Source organism: Sinocyclocheilus grahami, unplaced genomic scaffold (assembly GCF_001515645.1).
Source record: "Sinocyclocheilus grahami isolate Dianchi unplaced genomic scaffold, SAMN03320097.WGS_v1.1 scaffold25.1, whole genome shotgun sequence".
In the NCBI taxonomy this organism is placed as follows: Eukaryota; Metazoa; Chordata; class Actinopteri; order Cypriniformes; family Cyprinidae; genus Sinocyclocheilus; species Sinocyclocheilus grahami.
In genome coordinates this window covers 3,058,410-3,082,380 of record NW_015505204.1, presented here as the reverse complement: position 1 = coordinate 3,082,380, position 23,971 = coordinate 3,058,410, and the positions used below count along the sequence as shown (strand labels likewise).

General features: G+C 34.1%; 1 protein-coding gene across 1 annotated transcript in view; it reads right to left on the bottom strand.

Moving 5' to 3' along the window:
- The window catches only part of LOC107565061 (protein sidekick-1-like), a 214,953-nt gene that overhangs the window by 117,158 nt on the left and 73,824 nt on the right, over positions 1-23,971 (bottom strand). The window contains exons 2-3 of the mRNA XM_016250249.1: positions 3,561-3,717; positions 1,394-1,500 (exon numbers count right to left, since the gene is read on the bottom strand). Coding sequence (XP_016105735.1) covers positions 1,394-1,500; positions 3,561-3,717 — 264 coding nt within the window. The remainder of the gene's footprint in view (positions 1-1,393; positions 1,501-3,560; positions 3,718-23,971) is intronic.

The window sequence follows — 23,971 nt, the reverse complement described above, 5'->3', positions numbered from 1 at the left end:
ACCAATCACACACAATTCTGTTGAGCTTATGAATGCAATGGCCAATCAGAAGCGTTCAGATGAGTCATCGCTGAAATACCGGAGTTTTGCAGTTCAGTGCTCGCTCAATAATTTGAAATACAAATTCAGTCTTATTTAAAATTTGACCCGACATGCATATATGCTACTTGACTAAAAAGATATATGTATTAAAAGGGTTAGTTCACCCAAAAATGAAAATTCTGTCATTAATTACTCACCTTCATGTCGTTCCAAACCTGTAAGACCTTCGTTCATCTTTGGAACACAAATTAATATATTTTTGATGAAATCTAAGAGCTCTCTGATCCTCCGTAGACAGCAAGGATACTATCACGATCAACGCACAGAAACGTAGCAAGGACATCGGTAAAATAGTCCATGTGACATCACGGGCTCAAACTTAATTTTACAAAGCTACGAGAGTACTTTTTGTGCTCAAAGAAAACAATAATAACATAATTTATTTAGCAATTCTTCTCCCCGAGTTACCGTCTTCCGCCATGTTAGAGAGTACTCCAGAACATAATCAGTGCTGTTTACGTTTTGCATTCGCACGCTTTCTACATGCTAAAAAATGCTGGGTTAAATACAACCCAGTGCTGGGTAAAATAGGGACAAACCCAGCAATTGGGTTGTTTTGACCCAACCATCTGGGTAGTAACCCAACCGCTGGGTCAAAACAACCCGATTGCTGGGTTTGTCCCTATTTTACCCAGCACTGGGATGTATTTAACCCAGCATTTTTTAGAGTGTACTGAATGTAAACAACGCTGATTACGGATCAGAGAGCTCTCAGATTTCATCAAAAATATCTTAATTTGTGTTCCGAAGATGAATGAAGATCTTACGGGTTTGAAACAACATGAGGGTGAGTAATTAATGACAGAATTTTCATTTTTGGGTGAACTAACCCTTTAATAGATTACACTCACATTAGGTTGCTTTTAGCCGTACCCTGGAGTTGGTTCACTCTCTGGCTATGAAATGAAGTAAGTAAATAATTAAATTAATTTGCACGATGATATCGTGTACTAGCAATCTCACAGGCTGACAATACGACGATATGACTATGGAGCATATCGCCCAACACAACTACTACTACTGCATGGCTTTTTGTGGCTTTTGCTGAAATACACTTGTATATGTGTCCCATACACCTGCTGTATTTCAAACTGTAAATAAAGTGTACGGGAGTGACAGCATATTTAGAAATTACTGGAGTGTTTCCTGAATGTCACTTTTAGTTCATCCCCTATGGGACTCCTGTACTACATGCATATGTGTGGGTTCTAGGTGAGTGTGGTGATGTGTGAAATCCATTTGTGCTTCAGCCTCCTGGACTCCCTTTCTAACAGCATACACATGAACTTACAAGCCACGCGAACATCGGCCCTCATCTGGATCAGCGCTCCCATCCTGTTTCTCACCGCGCACTGATATACACCCGCGTCCTCGCGCTTTAACGACGTAATCGTGTACCTGGAAGAGAGAAAGAGATCTGGGATTTACATGGTGCTTACTTGATGTTCTTGCTGTGCAGTACACACTATACTGCATGCTATGTCCTTTTGAGCGTGAAACAGAGCGCATTATGCAATGATAAATGTTTTAAACAGTAGTGTCCTACACTGTTGTCTCATTATAACCTCACTACACTGCATGTTTAATTCAGTGAGTCACTTCAAGTTATCAAACTTCTTTAATCCACTTTTGCATAAAAATGTCTTCACTGCTGGCAGTTTGATCCAATAATGAGCCAAGGAGGAAATAGGCTATAAAAAATTGGGGTTGTGCGGTTAATTCGTCATACTGTAATTAATAAGTCAAATCAAGTGAATTGCACTGTGGAATAATAAGTTTACCACACTATACGATTTTGTATACTGTTCACCATGTTATAGAATATACCGCAAAAATAGTACGAGTAGTATGATACTGTTATTTTGAGTGAATTCCAAGACTTGGCTCTTATATGACAGTCAAATATGTGTTATCAGTACTTGCAACATGATTTCTTCAACCTGTACAATAAACAGACAAGGAGTTTGAAAGTGAGCACTAATAAGTGCTTGGATTTATGAGCAGATGGATGCGAGTGTGTGCTGTTTAATGAGAAAGATTACAAGCCCACAGGGTCAGAGCTGCTCAAATCTGTGTTGATTCGGTTTTAACAGATGACTGTGCTTAATGCAGAAGTGATGGTTCACATGGATTGAATGTGGAATCAGCTGCACTGATAAAAACTCAACGCACTGTCATTTCTATAGACATCTCAACCATAAGGAAAAGATTCAGAGGAACACTGAAAAACATTACATTTTAATGTTACTGTCAGGATGAAATAGAAACAGAAGAAAGTTAAATCATACAGGTTTAATTATTATTAATATTATTTATATACGATTACAGTTTTATTTTATAGTTTTCAAATTAGTATTTATAGTATTAATCAGTTTTCAAATGCATTTGTTTAAATATGTTTTAGTAAGTTTGTTGTGTTTTTGTATATTTAGTTTAAGTATATTTAGTTTTCATTTATTTATTTTTTTATTTGTATTTACTTAGAATTCAACTTTAGTTACTTTAGTGTTTCCAATTTTTAACTAATATTTACTTTTTATTTTACTTCAGCTTCTTTTTAATTAACAAAATTGGTTTAATAGTATTGATTTTAGTTAACAATAAGGACAATTCAGTTTAGAACAATGTGAGGCAATTTTATTAAAGTTTTCATGGCAACATTTCAGCCAACAACTGATGGTAGCTATTGACTTCCATAATATGGCAAAATATACTATGAAAGTCAATGGCTACCATCAACTGTTTGGTTACACACGTTCTCCAAAATATCTTATCTTGTGTTGTTGAGCATTAAAAAGATAATTCATACCTGTTTGGAACAATGTAAATGATGACAGAATGTTCATTTTTGGGTGAACTACCCTTTTAAAGCCAAGTTTTATTTCTTTAAAAATGATGAAAATTGACATCATGGCTCATCTTGCTAACACTGTTCTTATTATACACCATTTCTTTATTATACACAACTCAGAGGTCACTGTAATAATAATGTCTCCAAAACACGAGGGGTCAAATATGGATGACCAGACAAGAGAAAGAGACCAAAGAAGGGAACAGGACAAATGAGATCCCAAAGGACTCGGCACTGTCTATATTATTTTATACTGTAGCACTATTTTGTGCAGTACAATCCAGAATCCAATGACCTCGGTACATGGGTGCCAGTTAAGATAATGGTTACTTATACCAAAATAGTGCAACAAACTACTTTAAAAATCCCATGAAATAAAAATGTGAGATTTGTGAATTGGGGGTTTAATGTTTTGCTGTTTTATGCAGACTTCATGATCTTGAATAGCTCCTCAAAGATCAGATGTTACAGCCCATTTTAGTGTGATTAATGATCTTGCTTCAGAAGGAGTTTCCCTGTTGCATGGTTTTGGATAAGAGATATAAACAGCTAAATCAATTAAATATTTAAGTCTAAACGTGCAGACACAATATGTGTTGATTATTACCTGTACTCTGGTGTGTATTCAGTGATATCCGAGCTGTTTCTCATCCATTTGTACTGCAGCGGCCAGCTGCCCTCAGCCAGACAGGTGAGCACGAGTCTGTTCCCCTCCAGGTGTGTCTGTGCACCCCCTGCCTCGGTTTTAAAGTACGGAGCGATGTCTGTGAAGAGAACATCAATAACAGAATGAAAACCCATGCTTAATTTTGATATAACGAACAGTTAAACTTCCCCAAATGTGCAAAGATGTCTAATTATGATGCATGAATAAAAGCACACTGAGCGTAAGAATAAAGTGCTGACCATGATATTTCAAATGGTCCAGGCCCACCATACTGGCCAAATATTACTCTGATTAATGGCCGATATATCACCCAGGCTGATTCACCAGCCAATATTTGGTCATTTCGAAACTGATAACTGTGCCCGAGTACACATTTAGAGTACTTCTCATTATATGAGGGAATATATATATATATATAAATATGTGTGTGTGTGTGTGTGTATCTATATGTAAATAGATACATGCATATACATTAGATTTTCCTGTTGTTTTTGAAAGAAGTTTTCTTATTATGATTTAAAATAAATATTTTCTATTTCAATATATTGTAACGTTTATTATTATTTATTAGCTCTAAAAAGGGGAATATTTATGACGAATTATAACTGGTTATGATTCATAATAAATATTTAGATTATATCTTCGAATTAACTGTAGCAGAATCAATATTACAATTATTTGATCTGTCCGTCCACCGAGCAGACAATATAATCATTTATCAATTCAAGGAATATTTATTTTCTGGCCACGGAACAATAAACTGTCCTTCTTTGTGCAGTGCTAGCAGTAATTCTTAGCCAAATGTAGCAAGGGTTCAAACATTCATTGACTTGGAACTGTGAACAGTAAACAGAGACAATTCGTTGTGAATATAAGGGATTTAATAAAATGAAACTATATCTAACATATAACTAACTAAAACATATATATATACAGAATGAAACAAAGTAAGGAAAAGATAGAGAATAGGAAAAGAATGGCAGTATTTCACATCACTTAACCACAACCATGGAAAATCACCAAAGAATCCAAAAATCCTATAGGCTAAAATAAAGAAATGTCTTTATGTGTGTGTGTGTGTTAGTTTGGGTGTGTGTGTGTGTGTGTTCGTTTGGCCATTTACAGCTTTTTGTGGAATGTGTTTGAAATCAGATTGCAGGATGCTCGTGGGGCTGGTTCTAATCTTACTTGACGGCGAAGAACCATTTGGCAATTTACACCCCTATACGAACGTAAAGTTCCTGACCAGAACTGTAATTTATATGCAAATGTCAAAAGGCTAAAAGGGGTCTTTTAAGCCATAAACAGTCCAACTATCATGCATGATCCTACGCAGACGCTACATATTTTAGAATGTAATTTATTCCTGTGATGCAAAGCTGTCTTCAGTGTCACATGATCCTTCAGAAATGATTCTAATATGCTGACATGCTGCTCAAGAAACGTTTATTTTATAACATTTATAACATTGTTTAATATTTTGTGGGAATTGCGATACTTTTTTAGGACTCTTTGATGAAAAGGAAGTTCAAACAGCACTTTCTTTCTTTCTTTTATTTATTTAGGTGACAATGTAAAAGTCTTTACTGTCAATTTAATGCATTCTTGCAGATTAAAAGTATATAATTTTCCTCCAAAGAGTCAGGATGCTCAGACAAAAAGGAATACATTTTAATAGTGACTTTGTGCTGTGTTTACACTTTTCAAGGATCAACCAACAAATGGCTTTCATCTGCACTTTACACTTAAATATGAGAAAGTAAAAAATACACACTTCACCTTTAAGTCATCAACTGAAATGGCTGACGATTTCTATATTAGGCTTTCTGGTGCCCCCTCTTAACACAGTTTTACGTATTGTTGGGCTGTAGCAAAAACATTTAGGCCATAATAAAAATGAAATATACTTCTGAAAAAATCTGCAAATACACACTTGCCCCTAGACACCCAGTTAATGTGAAAGGAAAGACTGGTATTTGTCAAAAGAATAAGTCACCTTCATGTCAGTATTGCACAGTCAAATTCAGACCAATTTACATAATACACATTCACCCAATAAAAAGTATCTCAAAGGGACTTTCACTCAAGTGCTTTGTGGAAAACTTGTTTCAAAGCCTTTGTGTATCGTGAATCTAATCTCTCCATCTATAGTCAGAATGGCTTCAGATGGCATCACTAATACTGAGGAACTGAGTGAAGAACATCCAGCCAGTAGAAACCAGTCAGGAAGGCATGTGACCTGAGATGAGACTGATAAAATTAGCTCTCCCGCACTCTCTAAATGTGTGGAAGCTGGTATGCAATTCACACTATATGAAACAGTAAGTTAATAAAAGCTAAAAACATTCCATTCGGTCTTTGGTCATACTAACCTGAATACAAGAAATACTGTCAGCTCTGTTGCATAAAACAGCGATCGATTTGGAATGTTTTTCAAGAAGCGTGACGTGAAGCGCACACAAAAGACAACTTACAGTTGATTCCAACAGAATTTGATGATTGTATTTCAAGTTAACAACATGGTACTTTTTGACTCCAGCATGTGGCTAAGCTAACAATGTGATACTTGAGTAAAACAGTCAGTAGGAGGAGCGCGGGGCACAAAGTAACGCGGGGTTAGTTGTAACACACTTGGTTTGAATATTTCCACACATGCAAGCATAACAAAATTTACAGTATTTATTAGTTACCATATCAACATTATATAGAAAAAAAGTGCGCCAAAATTAAAAAGATATCAATGCACAATTTGTACAGTGTCCCAACTTTTTTGGAATCGGGTTTGTATTTTACCATAGTAAAATTAAAATTCTGGCTTAAAATTTTTGATCTCTGTTTTTATTAATCCTTTAAAATTAGACCGATCTGCTATTATTTTAATCTCCAATCTGTTATTTATCAGTTTAGATTTTGTGTGTGTTTTTTTTTTTTTTAATGCTTCGCTAACTAGCAGAAGACGACAACTGGTTTTAAACTCCAGTTTTTATTCACAATTTGTACAGTGTCCCAACTTTTTTGGAATCGGGTTTGTATTTTACCATAGTAAAATTAAAATTCTGGCTTAAAATTTTTGATCTCTGTTTTTATTAATCCTTTAAAATTAGACCGATCTGCTATTATTTTAATCTCCAATCTGTTATTTATCAGTTTAGATTTTGTGTGTGTTTTATTTTTATTTTTTTTAATGCTTCGCTAACTAGCAGAAGACAACAACTGGTTTTAAACTCCAGTTGCGCAGATGGGGCACATTGTAACAGCGTTACAATGTGCTATTCTATGACAGTAGCGATGTAATTTACACTATTTCCTTTAATGAATTTTAATGAGAAACAGGTGAATAAAGACTGACAGTCAATGTTTAATGTTTAGAAATTATTTCAAGACATGTAAAGCATTTTTGCTCGTTTATGTGGGCCGTCCCAAGCACGATTTCAATGTGTTCATTGTCAAACTCCAAAATCAGATTATTTTTCATTAAAAAACGCCATTATTTTATTAGAATTTTTTTTTTATTTTATTAACAAAATATTTTAGTTTGTCTTGTATATTTCTTTCATTCGATCAGATACGATTTTAAGCTGTTATATGGTCATGTTACAACGTGCCCCTCAGATGTTACAATGTACCCCACCTACGGGGCATGTTGTCACATTTCACTTGAAAAACGTATACACTGTAATCATGAAACAAAGCGACATATTTGTACTAGACAAGTGTAAAATTACTGTGGATAAAAAAATATATTCCGAACCCCATGTGGATTTACACAAACTGAGAAAGTCAAAAAGTGTTACTTTGTGCCCCGCTCTCCTCTAGTTCAATTTCATATGAAATATTTTTGTTAATTATTTTTTTGAAATTCTGGCAAATATCAGTAACACAATATTTTCATTTACAAATTTCATGTGACAGTCAATAACCAATACATAGCTGATATTATAAATCCATACTGCTTTGTTAAGTAAAATATCTTTTTACTCCACTATATTTATTCACAGCTTGTTTGATTGAGTTCTGTAATTGCATTGTATGTTATGTATGTACGCATGATGCTGCCTTAGGATTTAGGCAAAAAAAGGTATCTTAGAAGGCAGCAAGATATTTCTGCGTAGCTTTGGCACAGTCTTCTTGTCTGGTGTGTTGCCCAGGTCAACATTCAAATGAAACATTCTTACTGTCTCTGCTGGAACTTCAGTCTGTTATTGTGAAGCTAAAGGCCAATGGCTCAGTGGCTCCCATCACACTTGTTAGTAAATTACTCGCCATTTAGCAAACGCTTTCATCCAAAAAAAGACTAATTCAGAAACAGCCCTCCTGCAGCCACTAAGTGCTTTGCTTAAATGCACAAAGGTGAGAGAATAGAAATGTGAAGTATTAACTCTTAACAAGATCTTAGCATTTTCTAAAGAAAACATGAGTGATTTTTGCCTGTCAGTAAATGTTACGGAGCGAGTTTTTACATTTAAATGTAATATTTAATACGATAATTCAGATTAAAATAATTTTAATATTTTCTGGGATAAAGTAATATATATATATATAATTAAATTTAACAAATAAATTCAGGAAACGTAACAATTAAGTAAAATTCTTGAAAAAAAACACCTTAAGTAGTTTGGCATAATCTTTTACATTTAAATAATTCAGTAATTTTTATAAATAATTTTAAAATAATTTGAACAAAACTGTTTATTAGTTGTTTTTTTAAAACTGAAACTAAAAACATTTTATTACTTGAAATTTCTCAGTAGTTTAAGTGCATAAAATAACTAAAACTAAATAAACTAAAACTTAATAAATACTATATAGACATTTAAAAAAACAAAAACAAATGACTAAAATCTTACATTTAAAATGAAAACAGAAAATATACAAATAAATTCAAATTAAAAATACTGAAAAAAAATACAATATCATATTAATGATACTAAAATAACTGTTGCAAAAATTTGAAGGGGGAAGAAACAGGAAATGCGATGTCAATAAGTACCAGATAATTAGACCTATTTATGAGACAGAGTTAATTTAGGATGCATTCAGATTCATTTTTAATCTGTCATCTTGACAGAAGTTAGATTTTTAATAGATTTAACACTCTTATTTGTCAAAGACAGATGAGCAAGAATAACATTAATAGCTATAAAGCACCACTAAATGATAACTAATAACTCTCCAGTTACTATCATTGTTTGGGACCGAAAATTGGCACTAACACCTTTAATTCTTAACCGATGAACGATTACTGTGTTCATCTCACAGGAAAGGAGTTTGATGTTGAACTTAATGAGGCAAATCTGTATTTCTTCTAGTGCCAAATACACCATGCGAGGATCATAGCACCCTGCGATCTGACCTTTTTTGTGGTTCCAGTATAATGAGACGGCGTGACAGCCGCATGTACTCGTACAGTTTTGGGGAGTTACGTGGCCCCCCACTCATAATGTACCAGTTTTTTCCTCTGGCCTCAGGATACAGTTACCCACAGAGAAGATCTGAGCGCACAGACAGGTAGAAGCAAGCATGGGTAATCAGGTGGAAGAAATGGGGTGATCAGTGACATTTACACATCAAACACACACACAAACATTTCGGTGAACTCTGGCACAAGCAGTCCACACACACTTGTACGCGCATACACACATCACACAGACTCACACAGCGGAAGAGACAGGGTGATCAGTGACATTTCCATAAAGTGGAGGCAGAAGATTCTCAAGGGAACGGGAAACAACATATGCACACACACACACACACACACATCCCTTTAAAAGTGCCTTGCGACCAGGAAATCTCTCTGTGAAGGACTATACCTCGCTCAAAGAACTTAAAGCAGGAAGAGTACGATCTGTGAAATGGAAAGGACAAACATTATTGATAGAATAATCAGTCTGTGTTACCTGAACTGTGAAAACTCCAGGGCTTATATAAGACATGAGAAACTTTCTTTGCCAAATAAAGACACAATGTCTGACATTCAAACAAATGCTTATTCTAGTGACGCACCGAAATGAAAATTTTTGACCAAAGACTAAAATTCATGAGTTTGAAAAATGCAGTTTAATTTAGTTTTTTAGTTTTGTTGCATTTTTAAATGAAATGTATTAAAAATAATAAATTACTTTAAACAAAAGCTGCATTTTCGGAATCCAAAATAGTATTAATTAATAATTTATATTATTAATTAATTAATAATTTAATAAATTACTTTAACCAAAAAAAAATAAATGAAACCCCGTTTCAAACTCCAGAGTTTTTAATGAAACATTATTTTTAAATGTATGAAATGATTAGCCTATTAATTTCTTTCTCTAATATTGTATACATTATCTATTTTTAATAAAAGTATTTATACTATTTTAAGGGAGTATTTTTTTCTTCATATGGTATAACTTAGAAACAGTTTTACATTTTAATCTTAATAATATATATACCAATAATATATTACCAACTGTCTACAATAATACTGTTTGGTCCATATTTTAGCATGAAGCTGAGATGATCAGATCTGATCAGTTTCACATTCAAGCGTCACTGCCAAAAATGACATATATTACAATAGAAAACAAATTGAAGAAGACAGATGTGTAAGATATCTAATATTGGGTGTTATGTTACAAAAGAAAAGAAAGGAAAAGAACAGACTGAGCTTTTTTGCACCTTCATGCTTTTCGCACTTTTAGTTATAGGCCCACTGGTTCATCACAATGTGTGTGTGCTTAAATTCTAAAACATAAAGACAGTCCATCTACATTCAGTCGGTTCTTTGTGGAGTTCACTGGTGCACAGTTTTCACTGGATTTGTTGGATTCAAAGTTAATTCAAATATATAAAATGTACCTAAAATAAATAGAAACCTTACTTATCCAGTGTTATAAATTGCCTAGGTAAAGAGTAAGCTGATCGTGTATAATAATATAGTATAGTATATGGTTTTAAAATCCATATTAAATTAAAATTAAAGCACAGTGATTGCATCTCCAATGCATTTTAGCACATATTTCAGTCAATTTCAGATTTAGGATATCTTTTTATACACACGCATATAGCTGCAGGCACACGCTGTGACTCTGCAGGATTTCATTTTTGTTTACAAAGTGGCCAATAGTCACCTGCCACCAACAGTTTTCTTCAATCTCAAAGTGCATCTGGTTTAAAGGACTGCAGAGTGTCCCTTATTTTTCCCTGCTGAAGTTTACAATTCTGCCTTTAGAGAAAATGGGAAAGCAAAAAATTTTATATTTCACTAGAAACAGTTTACATTGATGGAGGGACCACACAGTCAAAACGCATAGCAAAGCAAAAACCACCTTGCTAGACACATGCTTGTATTGGCTCGTTCGAAGAGCAAAGATATAAAAAGCAGTATAGAAACAGATGAAATTGCTTTAAATATCCCATCACCCTTTTGTGTTCAGGTAGACATGTACAGCTGAGAGAATTAGTTATTCTTCAGAGGGCAAATAGAACAAATGCACAATAATTACTGTTTGCCGCCAGATAAGGGTGTTAGTGAAGCATTCAGCTCGTTTTTGTTTGCTTATAATCAAATTAAAGTTCAAAAGCATGCAAACTCTGACAGCTCTGAAAATGAAGTACTAAACTAACACTGAATGAAGAGAGAGAGCAAACAAAAATAAATAGAAAGCTGAAAGAAAAGGACATACACAATCGCTCACTCATACAAACACAGACAGGCAGCTAAACGCCTAAAATTTCTAAATGTCTACACCACGGGCTGTATAATAAGATGACTGTCATTCTATTGTCATATTGTCACTTGCCTCACTAATGGTTTCATACAGTACTGTAGATTCAAAGAAAAATATTTTATGGCTACATAGCGTTTATCTTGAAATCTCTGGTTTTTATTCATATGCATATATCTTGGCATATCGACGGACATGGCTGAGATCTATTCTGAAAAAGGACACACGATTGTATATTTAACTGCTTGTATGCATGCTCATTTTCATTATCTTTTAATACCACTGCCATTATCCAACACTCACTTTCTCTTAAAGGGGTCATATGATGCGATTTCAAGTTTTCCTTTCTCTTTGGAGTGTTACAAGCTCTTGGTGCATAAAGAAGATCTGTAAAGTTGCAAAGACTAAAGTCTCAAATCCAAAGAGATATTCTTTATAAAAGTTAAGAGTCAACCACGCCTACCTAAAACACCTCGTTCTAACATGCCCCCCACATATCTACATCACTATGTGGAAATATTAGCATAATGCTGCCCAAATGTGCACGCTAAGAAAGAAGGCGTGGTTTCAGGAACAGCAGTAGTGTTGATAAAGCCATGTCAGGGAGACGCTGTGGGCGTTACATTTCCGACGCGTGCTTGTGGTGTTCGGCCAATTACAATGCACTGGTTCAGCTGGCCAATCAGAGCAGACTGCGCTTGTCAAAGGAGGGGGCTTTGTTGAAAACGACGAAATGTGTTTTTTTCATTAAAGCATGTCAACATATTCTGTTACACCAAATACACAAAATAATGATCTTTAAAATAGCATCATATGACCCCTTTGAAAAATAATAGCTTAATTACACTTTTAAATGATCTCTAAAATCTAAAAAGAATATCCATTTTTATATTGTACATCATAATGCCTGAATTCACTTGTAGATTTTAAAATTGCTTTTAGTTTTAAACAGTATATTTAAAAATAGTATAATTCAGCATCATTGAGATGCCATTTTGGTTTTTATGAATATTTTGAATGATATTTTGAATTTAAATTTTGTTTAGTTGTAGTTAAAGTTTCAGTAATTTTCTTGTGTGTTTTAATAGTTTCTTTTAATTTTCATTTCAGTTTTAGTTATTTTAGTACATCAGGTTAAACTAAATGAAAATGACAAATGTTGCCTTGGAAACTAGTTGAAAAATGTGTATCAATCTACAGAATTTTGAGCAAAAAGTTATTGCTCTCCAAATCCTCCAATGGTGTCCTGGAGAAACAGGTGAGATATTGAAGGCAGTTATTTTATTTTGTTCTTCAACAAAATCCAAATACAGGCTTAAACACGGCTCGACATAAGATTAAGTTATCAGAGAGCCTCGCAAACACAGACACATACCCTCAAAAGCAGAAAAGTTCTCTTGACAGTCCTGCTGTTTCACAAGGACAACATACCCCAGAAACGTCTCGACGAGCTCTAGAAACACTCTTTCAAGTAAAACGGGTGATGAGCCCCATCTAAAAGAGTTACCATTCTCCAAAAGAGAAATCTCTTGACATGCTGTATTAAGAGTATAGCCGTTATATATTCCCTTGGCACCGATCTCAAGCAAAGCTTTCACCGGTAAAGAAGGGGTGATTTTATTGAAAGGGTGGGAAGTTCTTTCTTTTAACCTTTTCTCAAGAGCATGACAAAGACTTGATTCTCACCGATTCTTTCAAGAATTTCACCAGGGTGTGGATGTCTTGTCTTGACGTGATGGGCAGATGGATCTCTTTTCATTCATTATTCAGATCGGTTTAGATCAAAAAGCATTCACACCTAATTTATCCTGATGATCAAAATGTCACGGAAGGATATCTACAGACAGGGAGCATATGGTTGGTAATTCTTTGATATGAAACTGTAATTGCAAAAAGGGTTTATAAGATTGTGATTTTCTCAAGAACTCGATATTAGATATATTAAATCACTGAATTCTGCAACTGACCAATCAGAACAAAGTATTCCAGAGGCCTGTGTAATAAATAACCATATATACCAGATTTTGATTGAATGAACGCAGTTCTACGCAGCTGCTATAAAAGAATATTAAGAACATTAAGCACAGAGCAGGTGCGGAAGGTTTTGTGTGTGTGTGTGTGAATATTCACAGAAATATTAAGCAGCTTTAAAATATTAAGCAACTGTTTTGATTATGATAAGAAATGTTTATTGAGCACCAAATCAGCATAATAGAATGATTTCTGAAGAGTCATGTGACACTGAAGACTGGAGTAATGATGCTAAAAATTCAGCTTTGACATTACAGTATTAAATTACATTTTAAATATGTTTGAATAGAATATGGTCATTTCAAATTTTTTAGTGTATTTTTTGATTATAAGAGATGATGAGCTTAAGAGATTTGTATCATAAACATCTTTTCAGACCCAAAAGCCTGTGAACGTACTTAACATAAGGTTGTCTGGTATAGCAAGTACACTTACTGTGTGAAAACAAAAATCTTGAATTAAGATCTCCTTTTAACATTGAAAGTAACACTCAAGTAAAAACACAAGATATATCAGATCAAACCACTCTAAACCAGAGACAGAACTCTGCAAGTGTAACAAAATGGAAAAAGTACGGTGGCTGAGAAGTGCAAAGCAAATCACAATTCTGAAAACAAAATAACAAATTACAAACGCAAATGCAAGTCTAAAAAACAAAATAACAATTCAGAAAGCACAACAACAATTCGGAAAACATTATAACAAGTCAGAAAACACAATGACAAATTCGAAAAAAAAATAGCAAGTCAGAAAGCACAACGACAAATCCGAAAACAAATTAACAAGCCAGAAAACACAACGACAATTCAGACAAACCGGAAAAGGTAGGTATAGTTTGAGACAGCGCTATTCGTTTGGGATTACTCACCGCTGACTGGACGAGATATCTGTCAATCAAAAAATACGGGGTGTATATTTACATTTAGTTAAAAGTAGCTGTAAAACATTAGTTCCAGTGGCGTAGATCGATAAGCACTTGACATTGGCTTTTTGACGCGATCGACCCGGGTTCGATCCCACCTTTTGCCAAACTTTTTTTTCTCCCTTTTCAAATCTCGTATCACATCGTAAAGGCATTTATTTTCAATAAAAATTAAGGAAATAATCAAAAAGTTTAAAATAAAGTATCGGGTAGGGTTAGGGTAGGTGTAGGGAGGGCTTTATTGTACCAATAAGGTGGCATCCATTTAATAATTTAAATTATAATTTACACTCAATATATTATTATTGCATACTGTTTTATAATGTACTACAATACTGAAGTGCAGATAATTGCCACTATTTGCAACAAGTAGTATACTTGATTTTGATTTTGATACTTGATTATTTTAACATAGTGTAACTAGGTATTTGCACTTAGTGTAAATAGCATATTGCTAAAAATACTGCTATTTTCACTTAGTGTAAATAGAATTTATTGCTAATACGAGATTTGAAAAGGGAGGGAAAAAAGCTCGGCAAAAGGTGGGATCGAACCTGTGTCAATCACGTCAAAAAGCCAAGGGCAAGCGCTTATCCATCTGCGTCACTGGAGCTGATTAGTTACAGCCACTTTTAACTAAATGTAAATAGACACCCCGTATACGTTGATTGACAGATATCTCATCCAGTCAGCGGTGAGTAATCCCAAACCAATGGCGCTGTCTCAAACTGTACCTACCTTTTCCGGTTTGTCTGATTTGTCATTGTGTTTTCTGACTTAATTTGTTTTCTGATTTGTCATTGTGTTTTCTGACTTATAATGTTTTCTGAATTGTTGTTGTGTTTTCTGAATTGTTATTTTGTTTTTTAGACTTGCATTTGCGTTTGTAATTTGTTATTTTGTTTTCAGAATTGTGATTTGCTTTGCACTTCACGGCCACCGTAAAAAAGTAAAAAAAACGTGAAAAAACAACCTTGACAGAATTTCATATCTAAGATGGACAAAAGACAAGTGTTAAATGTCAATGCTTTTTCAACATTATTCTGAGAGGTTGGAAGCCACTTTGTAAGCCGTTTACAAAAACCTCAGTTAACGATAAAGAAGTGTCTTTTTGTTTTCAGAAATGTTGTCTTAATGTGAATGGAGCGTCAGACGCATTTTTCTAGCCTTTATATGTCCAGTCCTTTTCTCCTCTAACTTATTACATTTCCCCTCCCTTCTTTCATATTTTTCCACTGTTTGTTTGTTTGCAATGAAAGTTTGCTCTGTTTCTTTGAGGTATGGCTTCTGAGTGAGAAGTTATTAGTGTAAAAAATTACACTTACAAATATTTGCAGCTTGCAAGTTGTAATATCTCTTTGGTAGCAATTACAAATTAAACAGCCAAAACCTTTAAATGAATGACTGTGAGCAGATTACCTTTATACCTAAAAGTTGTCCACTAAGACAAAAAAGTCTGTATTTAAAACACTAGTCAGTCAAAAGATCCTTTTTTCCCCAATGTAGTAACAACCCCACAACCCTCAGAATTATTAGAGCTGAGATGAAAGAGAAGTACACATGGGAAGTGCTAATTATTACAGAGACAAAAAGTCTGACAGCTTGCCAGCTCTGCAGCCCAAGTAAATTAAATTTGCAGTTATTTTAAGTTTGTTTTAGGGAACTAAACAGTCTTGTTCTGTCTGTTATATCCTGTAAAAATGAGTGAGTGCGTGGACACTTTTGTGAAAAAACAGCATGAAAAACTTGAAGTTGCTTCAAATTATTTCTCATCATTCAGCATGTTAACAGGAAATTACACATTTAGCGACTAAGCCTTTTCTTGACCTATGAAGGTAAGTATTACAAGGCGGCACAGGTGGATTGTCCCTGTAGTAACGGTACTGAAACGTGATCTTGGATAAGCTCAAACACTATTCAAAAGGCATTTGTTTTCTAAACAACATCTGATTTACAATTATTAACATTGGACAGCTGTCATTTTTTTTAAGTACCGATTTGGACGGAAAGTCTAAATCCATAATAAATGTGCACCAGGAATTTGCATGCAATGAGAAAATTAAATTTGGTTGCACATTCTACAAAGGTCAACATAAATGAGGAGTAGCTTTGTGAAAATACAATATCCGCAATCACAGACATCCCTATCCGGATGGGATTTCATTTCTCAGAGGACCGACAAGTTGGATGAAATACAGTAGGTAATTTTCTCTACTTTTTACCCAGGATGTGCAAGAAAAGCACAGATGTGTTTAATTCAGATGCTACTGAAATCCCAAAGTATGCTTGCGAAACAAATTTTCTAAACCTCCTCAGGGAAAACAAGTTACATATTTAAATGACTACTTGCATAGATACACAAATCTGGCCAACTAAGTTAGTCAACAAATGCAACTTTTATTAAAACGTAAAAGTTCCTCCTGCATAATTTCTCGGATTGCTTCTTCTAAACAAGAAAACCTTAGGAAAAGAAAATTCCATCATATCTAATATTATTTGTTTTTAGAGGGAAATGTACTGTAAAGAAAAAACGCAATATGCAAGGAGAATTCCTCAGAGATAAACTTCATGGGTGGGACATGGCTACTTGGATTAAGTCAAAGAAAGCAGGAATTGATTTGCAATTTTAAAAAGACTACAACTTTGTGTGTGTGTATGTGGGTGCCAACGCAGAGCCTCTCCCACGGGACACAGCACAGTACGTGACCTCATTAAAGGGAGACAATTTAATATTTGACAACATCCCCTAGAGGACTTTGGGCAAATCATGACTTCCTGTCTCCCCAGATTGGCTCTGCTGTGGATGAGGGTGTATGTGTGTACCTGCATATGCGACAAGTACAATTGTATCTGCACTGCAGGAAGCAGAGCATTCTCCCACAAGTACAGAAAAAAAAATTCCTATCCACCATAGTGCTGCTTTGATCAGACAGAATACTTCATTCTTTCTGCACAATACTTGGAAAACATCTTAAGATGATCATGATACATGCGTTCATTCCCTGTTGTCCTTTCCCAATAAAACCCACCCACATATTTGTTTAGAACTGTTTTTTGCTTGTAAATGTTGCTTGAACTGTGCATATTTCTCTCCTGATTCAGACAAGACAACTTTTTCACTGGTGAAAGCAATTTTAAGGATAGAGGACTCAATGGTTTGACATTAAAATATCTTCAGGGATTTGTTTCTTACAAACACACAATTACTTTAAAAAAAACGTAACTGATGGACTGGAATCGTGTGGATTATTGTGATGGTTTTATCTGCTGTTTGGACTCTCATTCTGACGGCACCCATTCACTGCAGAGGATCCGTTAGTGAGTGTAATGCAAAATTTCTCCAAATTTGTTCTGATGAAGAAACAAACTCATCTACATCTTGGATGGCCTTAGGGTGAAGCACATTTTCAGCACATTTTCATTTTTTGGGGTGAACTATTTCTTTAAAACAGGAAGAAACTATGTGCAGATGGGATAAGAAAAAATATTCTACACACATTCTCTGAAAACAAGTCCTAATATGTTATGCAGTTTTGTTCATATGTACTGTATCATTTTAAAAAGTGAGATATATTCTCTGAAATCAATTATGATATTTTTCTTCATAAACTGATGTTGTTTTAAGATGTTTAAATTTTTTTGTAATTACACTGAAAAATGATTTTTGCAGTGTAATTATTCATTACTAAGCACAAACTCCAGCACCTTAAATGAATATAATGAATGGTGCAACAAATTATGATGAACTGTTTTCATTAAGCAAAAGATTTGAAATACTAGACCTGAATATACTGTAAGTTTTAACTACTTAATGCATCTGTAGGTGCCATCCTGGATCTGTGTACTTGTACAGTATGTGTGTTTGGTGCACATGTGTAGATGTGCCTGTTACAGGTCATGTCATCCCAGGAGACATTCCCGCTCCTGACTGATGCTGCTTCAGCTTCTTTTAAGAACCGTCTCACGCTCCAACACAGACCATTGCTTAAACAAAATTCGCTTTTTTGTAACTTGTTGGTGTGCTGATCTGATTGATTTAAGTGTGCTTGACTTGAAAAGCTATAAACATCTCATAATGCATATTGAATACCATATCTACGAAGAAATGGTATAAAAAGTGATGCCATTTGTCTCCAAATTAAGTCATTTTGCCACACTCAGCTGCCAGTTGAGCAGAGCATGGCAAACCCAGAACGCTTTCAGCAGACACAATATTGATCTGAGCAAATGCAAAAAGTTCACATTGCACTCACATCACACAAATAAGTGGATGTTACACTTATTTTTTGAATCCCATTTAAGCTGAGTATTATTGAATTGAATAAAATATATTTGTAAATATTTATACATTTATTATCATTAATAATAACTTTGTCTTTTTTGTCAATCATTTGTAATAATAACAGCAATAATATATCATGGTTAGAATATATATTCAGAAATATTTCTGTTAGCGCTTTCAATACATTTAAAAATAACTGAACTAATCAATCAGACGTTTTGGTAATTAATCATGATTAACTGCACCTAACATTAAAATGTGTAATTCTAAATATATTTTAAAACTGAATATCCAAGTGAATGTAGAAGCAACATAAGGATTCTATTTTTTTATATTTAGTAGTTTGTACATTATTTGTTTAATGGAATCTTTTTACTAAATACTTTGAATGAAGATCAAAAAGCTCACCTTGTTGGCAGAGGCTATTTACAGTATAGCTCCGCCCACCAATGTCTGGTTGGTGTAGATAAAATTACAAAAGACGTGGGTTGTACAAAAGACTCAGTGGCATAAGGCATAAAGCGCACAGTGATACCTTTTGACGCGATTGATTTGCCAGACGTATTCTTCTCACTTTCCCATCACATTTCAGACTGGAAAGACATTTATTTTCAATAAAAACAAAGGAAGTGGAAATAAAGTGCCGCAGGTATTTAATAATAAATTGTTTACTGGGTAGGTTTAGGGGTAGGTGTAAGGAGGGCTTAATTGTCCCAATATAAGGAAGCATCTACTTAGTAATTTTAAGAAATATGATCATTTACACTCAATATGTTATTACTGCATGCTGTTTTATAATCTACTACAATAATGAGGTGCAAATATCTGCCACTTAAAAAGCTTTTACACTTATTGCAAAGAAAATGCTGCTATTTTGCATAGTGTAAATAGAATATATCGTAATTGGCACTTAGTGTAAATAGCCCATCACTAATAAAACACAGCTATTTTCACTTAGTGTAAATAGAATCCATTTCTGTTTGAACTTAGCGTAAATAGCCGCTGCTTTGAAAGAAGGCAAATATCGCAGATACCTCAGATACGGTACACGTATTCGTACCAAAAATATTCGATATGGTATACATGTGTACCAAGCAAATACAGCATCGTTTTAACCACTGCCCTTTAAATAAATCTGTTATGAAACAAGTTATGACAGCCACTGTGTGAATGAATATATCTCAACAACAAATAGAAATTTTGTTATTTAGAAGTTATTTTTAAAACTGCATTGTGAGCAATTTATATGTTTGCATACAATTTTTTAAGTTGAGTGTTGATTATTATATTTTAAAATAAATACTAATTAAATTAAAGTTTGGGCTCTGTTGTGAATTGTAACCTAGTAATGTAAAAAGATTCATTATATAGTTTAGAGCCTAAGATGAGGCAGATTTTTAAACATTTTAATTAAAATTGAATTTATTTAAAGAAAGAGGAATTTGTTCAGTAAACCACTGTTCAATAAAAAAGAGCAATTTTATGTTTAGTTTTTCCCCCTGCTGTACCGAAACCATACCGAACCGTGACGTCAAAACCAAGGTACGTACCAAACCATCATGTTTGTGTACCATCACACCCCTAATGCACACACACACACACACACACATGGGTATTTATAATACTGAAAAATACTACTAATGCATTATAAGCAAAATATACAAATGTATAAAATATAAAATTTTTGTATACAAAAATATACAAATATAGTTGTCGTACATACCCCAGACGTGCAATTAGCATTAAAGCCAAAATAAATAAATAAATATCAACAATCAAAAACAAAATCCAATAAGCATGAGCACACTTCAAAGTGAACAGAAGAACATCCAGCCAAGGTCAAAGAGGATACGGCTCTCCCCTTCCGCAGGCTCCCTCTGGCATACAAACCTTGGAGTTAACCCCTCGCACAGAGACCGAGAGAGATTTCAAAGTCTCTGATGGGTTATGGGTTCACCTTAGCCAAAGGTTTCTCTCATTTGCAGTTAATTTTTTCCTGCAGTTCTGTTCATTTGTATTCTGAGTCACAGGGGGCATTCTTATAAGACCTCAAACACACACCCTACACACACACACAGGTAAACCAATATAATTTCATCAACACTCCTTTTTTCTACCACTATTTTTCTTTCGTCCACCTCCCTTCCTGCCTCCGTCAGTTTCGCTGCTTATGATGAGGTGCTCCATCATGCACTGCCTTTTCATTTTTATTCTGTATTTCTAAACTTATTATGAACCTCCACACACATGCACACCCATCCGCCCATAGCTGACTCATTATCACTTATATCACGCTTATATGTCAACACAGCCAGTAACGTCGAGTGTTAAGATGCCCGAACGTCTGTGTGTGTGCGCGCATGTGTTTATATGCTCATGTTTGGCATCTCATGAATAACTGATGGGTAAAAACAGAGGGAGTTCTGATTTGGTGAGAATGAATTTTGGCTTCCAAAAACTGCCCAACCATGAAACGAGTGCATGATGAAATGTTTTGCTTTGAAATAGCAAATCTGTATCACCCGTATGAAATAGGACTAAAGTGAGGCAGTGAAAAGTAGCCTTTAGAAACACAAAGACGTTGAAAGAGACGGGGGAAGAAAGTGAAAGAGATTTCCCCCATTGACCCGCGTTGTGCAAGATGCATGAAATAAGTTTTATTTTGTTTCCTTGGGGCATTTTAATCTAATCTGGCAGGGATGGGACTATATTGATATGTTAAGGCAGAAGGTATTACTGAAGCTTAGTAGCATCATATTAAAAAGAGCCACGAATAGAGCCAAATATTATAAAGTCAAAAAGTTTCATAGCTGGGTTTCTACTTACTAACTTTAGACTGGGTAGGGAAACGAATTGGTTTCACTCAAATGGAGATTGGACATTTTCATATGAGTGTAACGAAATCCAAGCAGCACTATATGAATTAAATGCTGATTTATCACTGAATTTTACCTCTGAAGTTATTCCTGAGTTAAACAATTTGATCTTGTTTGGAATTTTAACACTAAGTTTTAAAGAATAAATAAATAAATAAATAATAATAAATTTCTTATTCATTGGAAATGGATTGATTCATTACTCTTATTTTAATGTTGATTTTAAAAGAATTAATAAATATTATTAAATATAATCATAATTTACCTCTGTCAAGTGAAGTATTTCCAAGTGAAACATTTAAACAGACAAAAAGGATGAAACCTATTTTTGTTAATTGGAAATTTACATTTTAAAAGAATAAATAATAATAATAATAATAATAACACTTTACTGCTGTAAAGTGACACATTTCTGAGTGAAACAATATTTGCTAATAGGCAAAAAGGACAAAACTTGATTTTATTAATTATAAAACGATGATATTGTGAAAAATGAATTTTGGCTTTTTTTATTTTAATAAATAAATAACTACAATAATAAATTATTAAATGAATTAAGTTTGAATGTCTGAATGTTGTTATTACCATTTTCAATTTTGGGAAAATACAATTTTAATGATTCATTTTTAATGTAACTGATAAAACTGCTTATTAAACAAAGCAGTCTCACATAAAAGAGGCACATAAAACACTGTTCATAGGATGTGATATACAGCGTGGCTATTACCGTCCACTCTGAATGTGATGAGAGGTGATAAAAATATGTGGGATTTGTGGTCAAGGTCATCCCGCCTCATTTACAGTCCGTCCAATCACACGCCTGGGCACCTGCGGAGCCGTGACAAGCCTCGAGATATGTATACAGAGAGACAGTTCAAACAGACGCACACACATTCTCATGCCCTCACTGAGAAGTAAAACTCAAGAGTTATCATTCTCCTCATCATGTCTTTGGCCAAACAAATAGTGACAGATACGCCCCGTAACGCATCGAGCATCGGTTTGACTGGCAGGCGTTCAGGGATGACAGCTCTGTCGGGTCCTGTCAAAGTTGGATGGTGACTGGCAGACTCCGGACAGCTGAACATCTGGGGCCTTTCTGAATCAGAGACCATCACTCACAGTCAAACACACACACACACACACACCCATGCACGAACACAAACAGAATCTGTACCGCCTTACCTCTATGCATTAAATAGAGTAACCATCTGTTACTTACAACACTGTCAAAAATGTACTTTGATTTCTTGCACACAATGAGAAATTATTGTGTTTATCATTTTTAAAAATGTGTGTGTGTGTTACTATTTAATTATTGGTGATATTATTATACACAATTATGCATAATTTTCATACGTATAACACACACACACACACACCTGTACCTGTGTATACTGTTTTTATATCCCGGTGGGAACTTAAACCTGAATACATACACACACTCATGGGGACTCGTGTCATGGTGGACACCTAAATTGAGGTCCCCATGGGTAAACAAGCTTATAAATCATACAGAATCTAAAAACGCATAAAGTTTCCTGTGAGGGGTAGGTTTAGGTGTAGGGTTATAGAAAATACAGTTTGTACAGTAGAAAAAACATTTGAGAGTCCCCACAAAGATAGCAAAACAGACGTGCGCACACACACACACACAGGTTTCCATTTTTTGTGGGGACACTCCATAGGCGTAATGGTTTTTATATGTGTGTGTGTGTGTGTTGCTATTTTATTTAATTTTTTTAAAACTTTTTCTATTTTTTTAAAGTATTGTCGTTTATCTGATTATGGTTATAATTATTGCTATACAAGCTTAAAGCTGAAGGGTGTATTTTTTTCCTATTTTTAAAATAATTTTGCCCAAAATGTTTCATTTAACATTCGACCAGCTTGGCAAAGCAACACTGATTCAAAATATAGTCTGAGTTTGGGGTGGAACCATGTGTATACAAAACCAATGGCAATGGAGTGTTCGGTCAAACCTGAAAATAGTTAATATAATATAATAGTTATTATAATAACATTCTTTTTTTCATTATTATTTTCCATTATTATTAAATGTAATAATTTTCCCTCAATATTATTGTTCTAATTAAATGCAATTTTTATTAGAAAATAATTTATCATTATTGTTCAGCATGTCATTTTGTTTAAAAATGAACGTTATATATATTTTTTTATAGATATGCATTCATATCTTTTTATGTTCTTCATTTATATTTTTCTATTTTAAAAACTATTTTGGCATTACTATTTTCCATTGTTTTTCAACTATTATTTTTAATATTTGGCTTAATAGTATTACTGTTATTATTTAAAAATATATTTATTATTAGAAAATTAATTGAATCATTATTGTTCAGCATGTTATTTTTTAACCATAAAGATTATATTGTATCCGTATTTCTATCCATATCCCTTTTTTTCAATTTGAATTTATTTATTTATTTTTATATAAAGAAAGAGATGCAGAGTGAAAGAAGGGAGGAGCTATATAGAGAGATGGGAAGGGAGGTAGAGAATGAGAGAGAGAG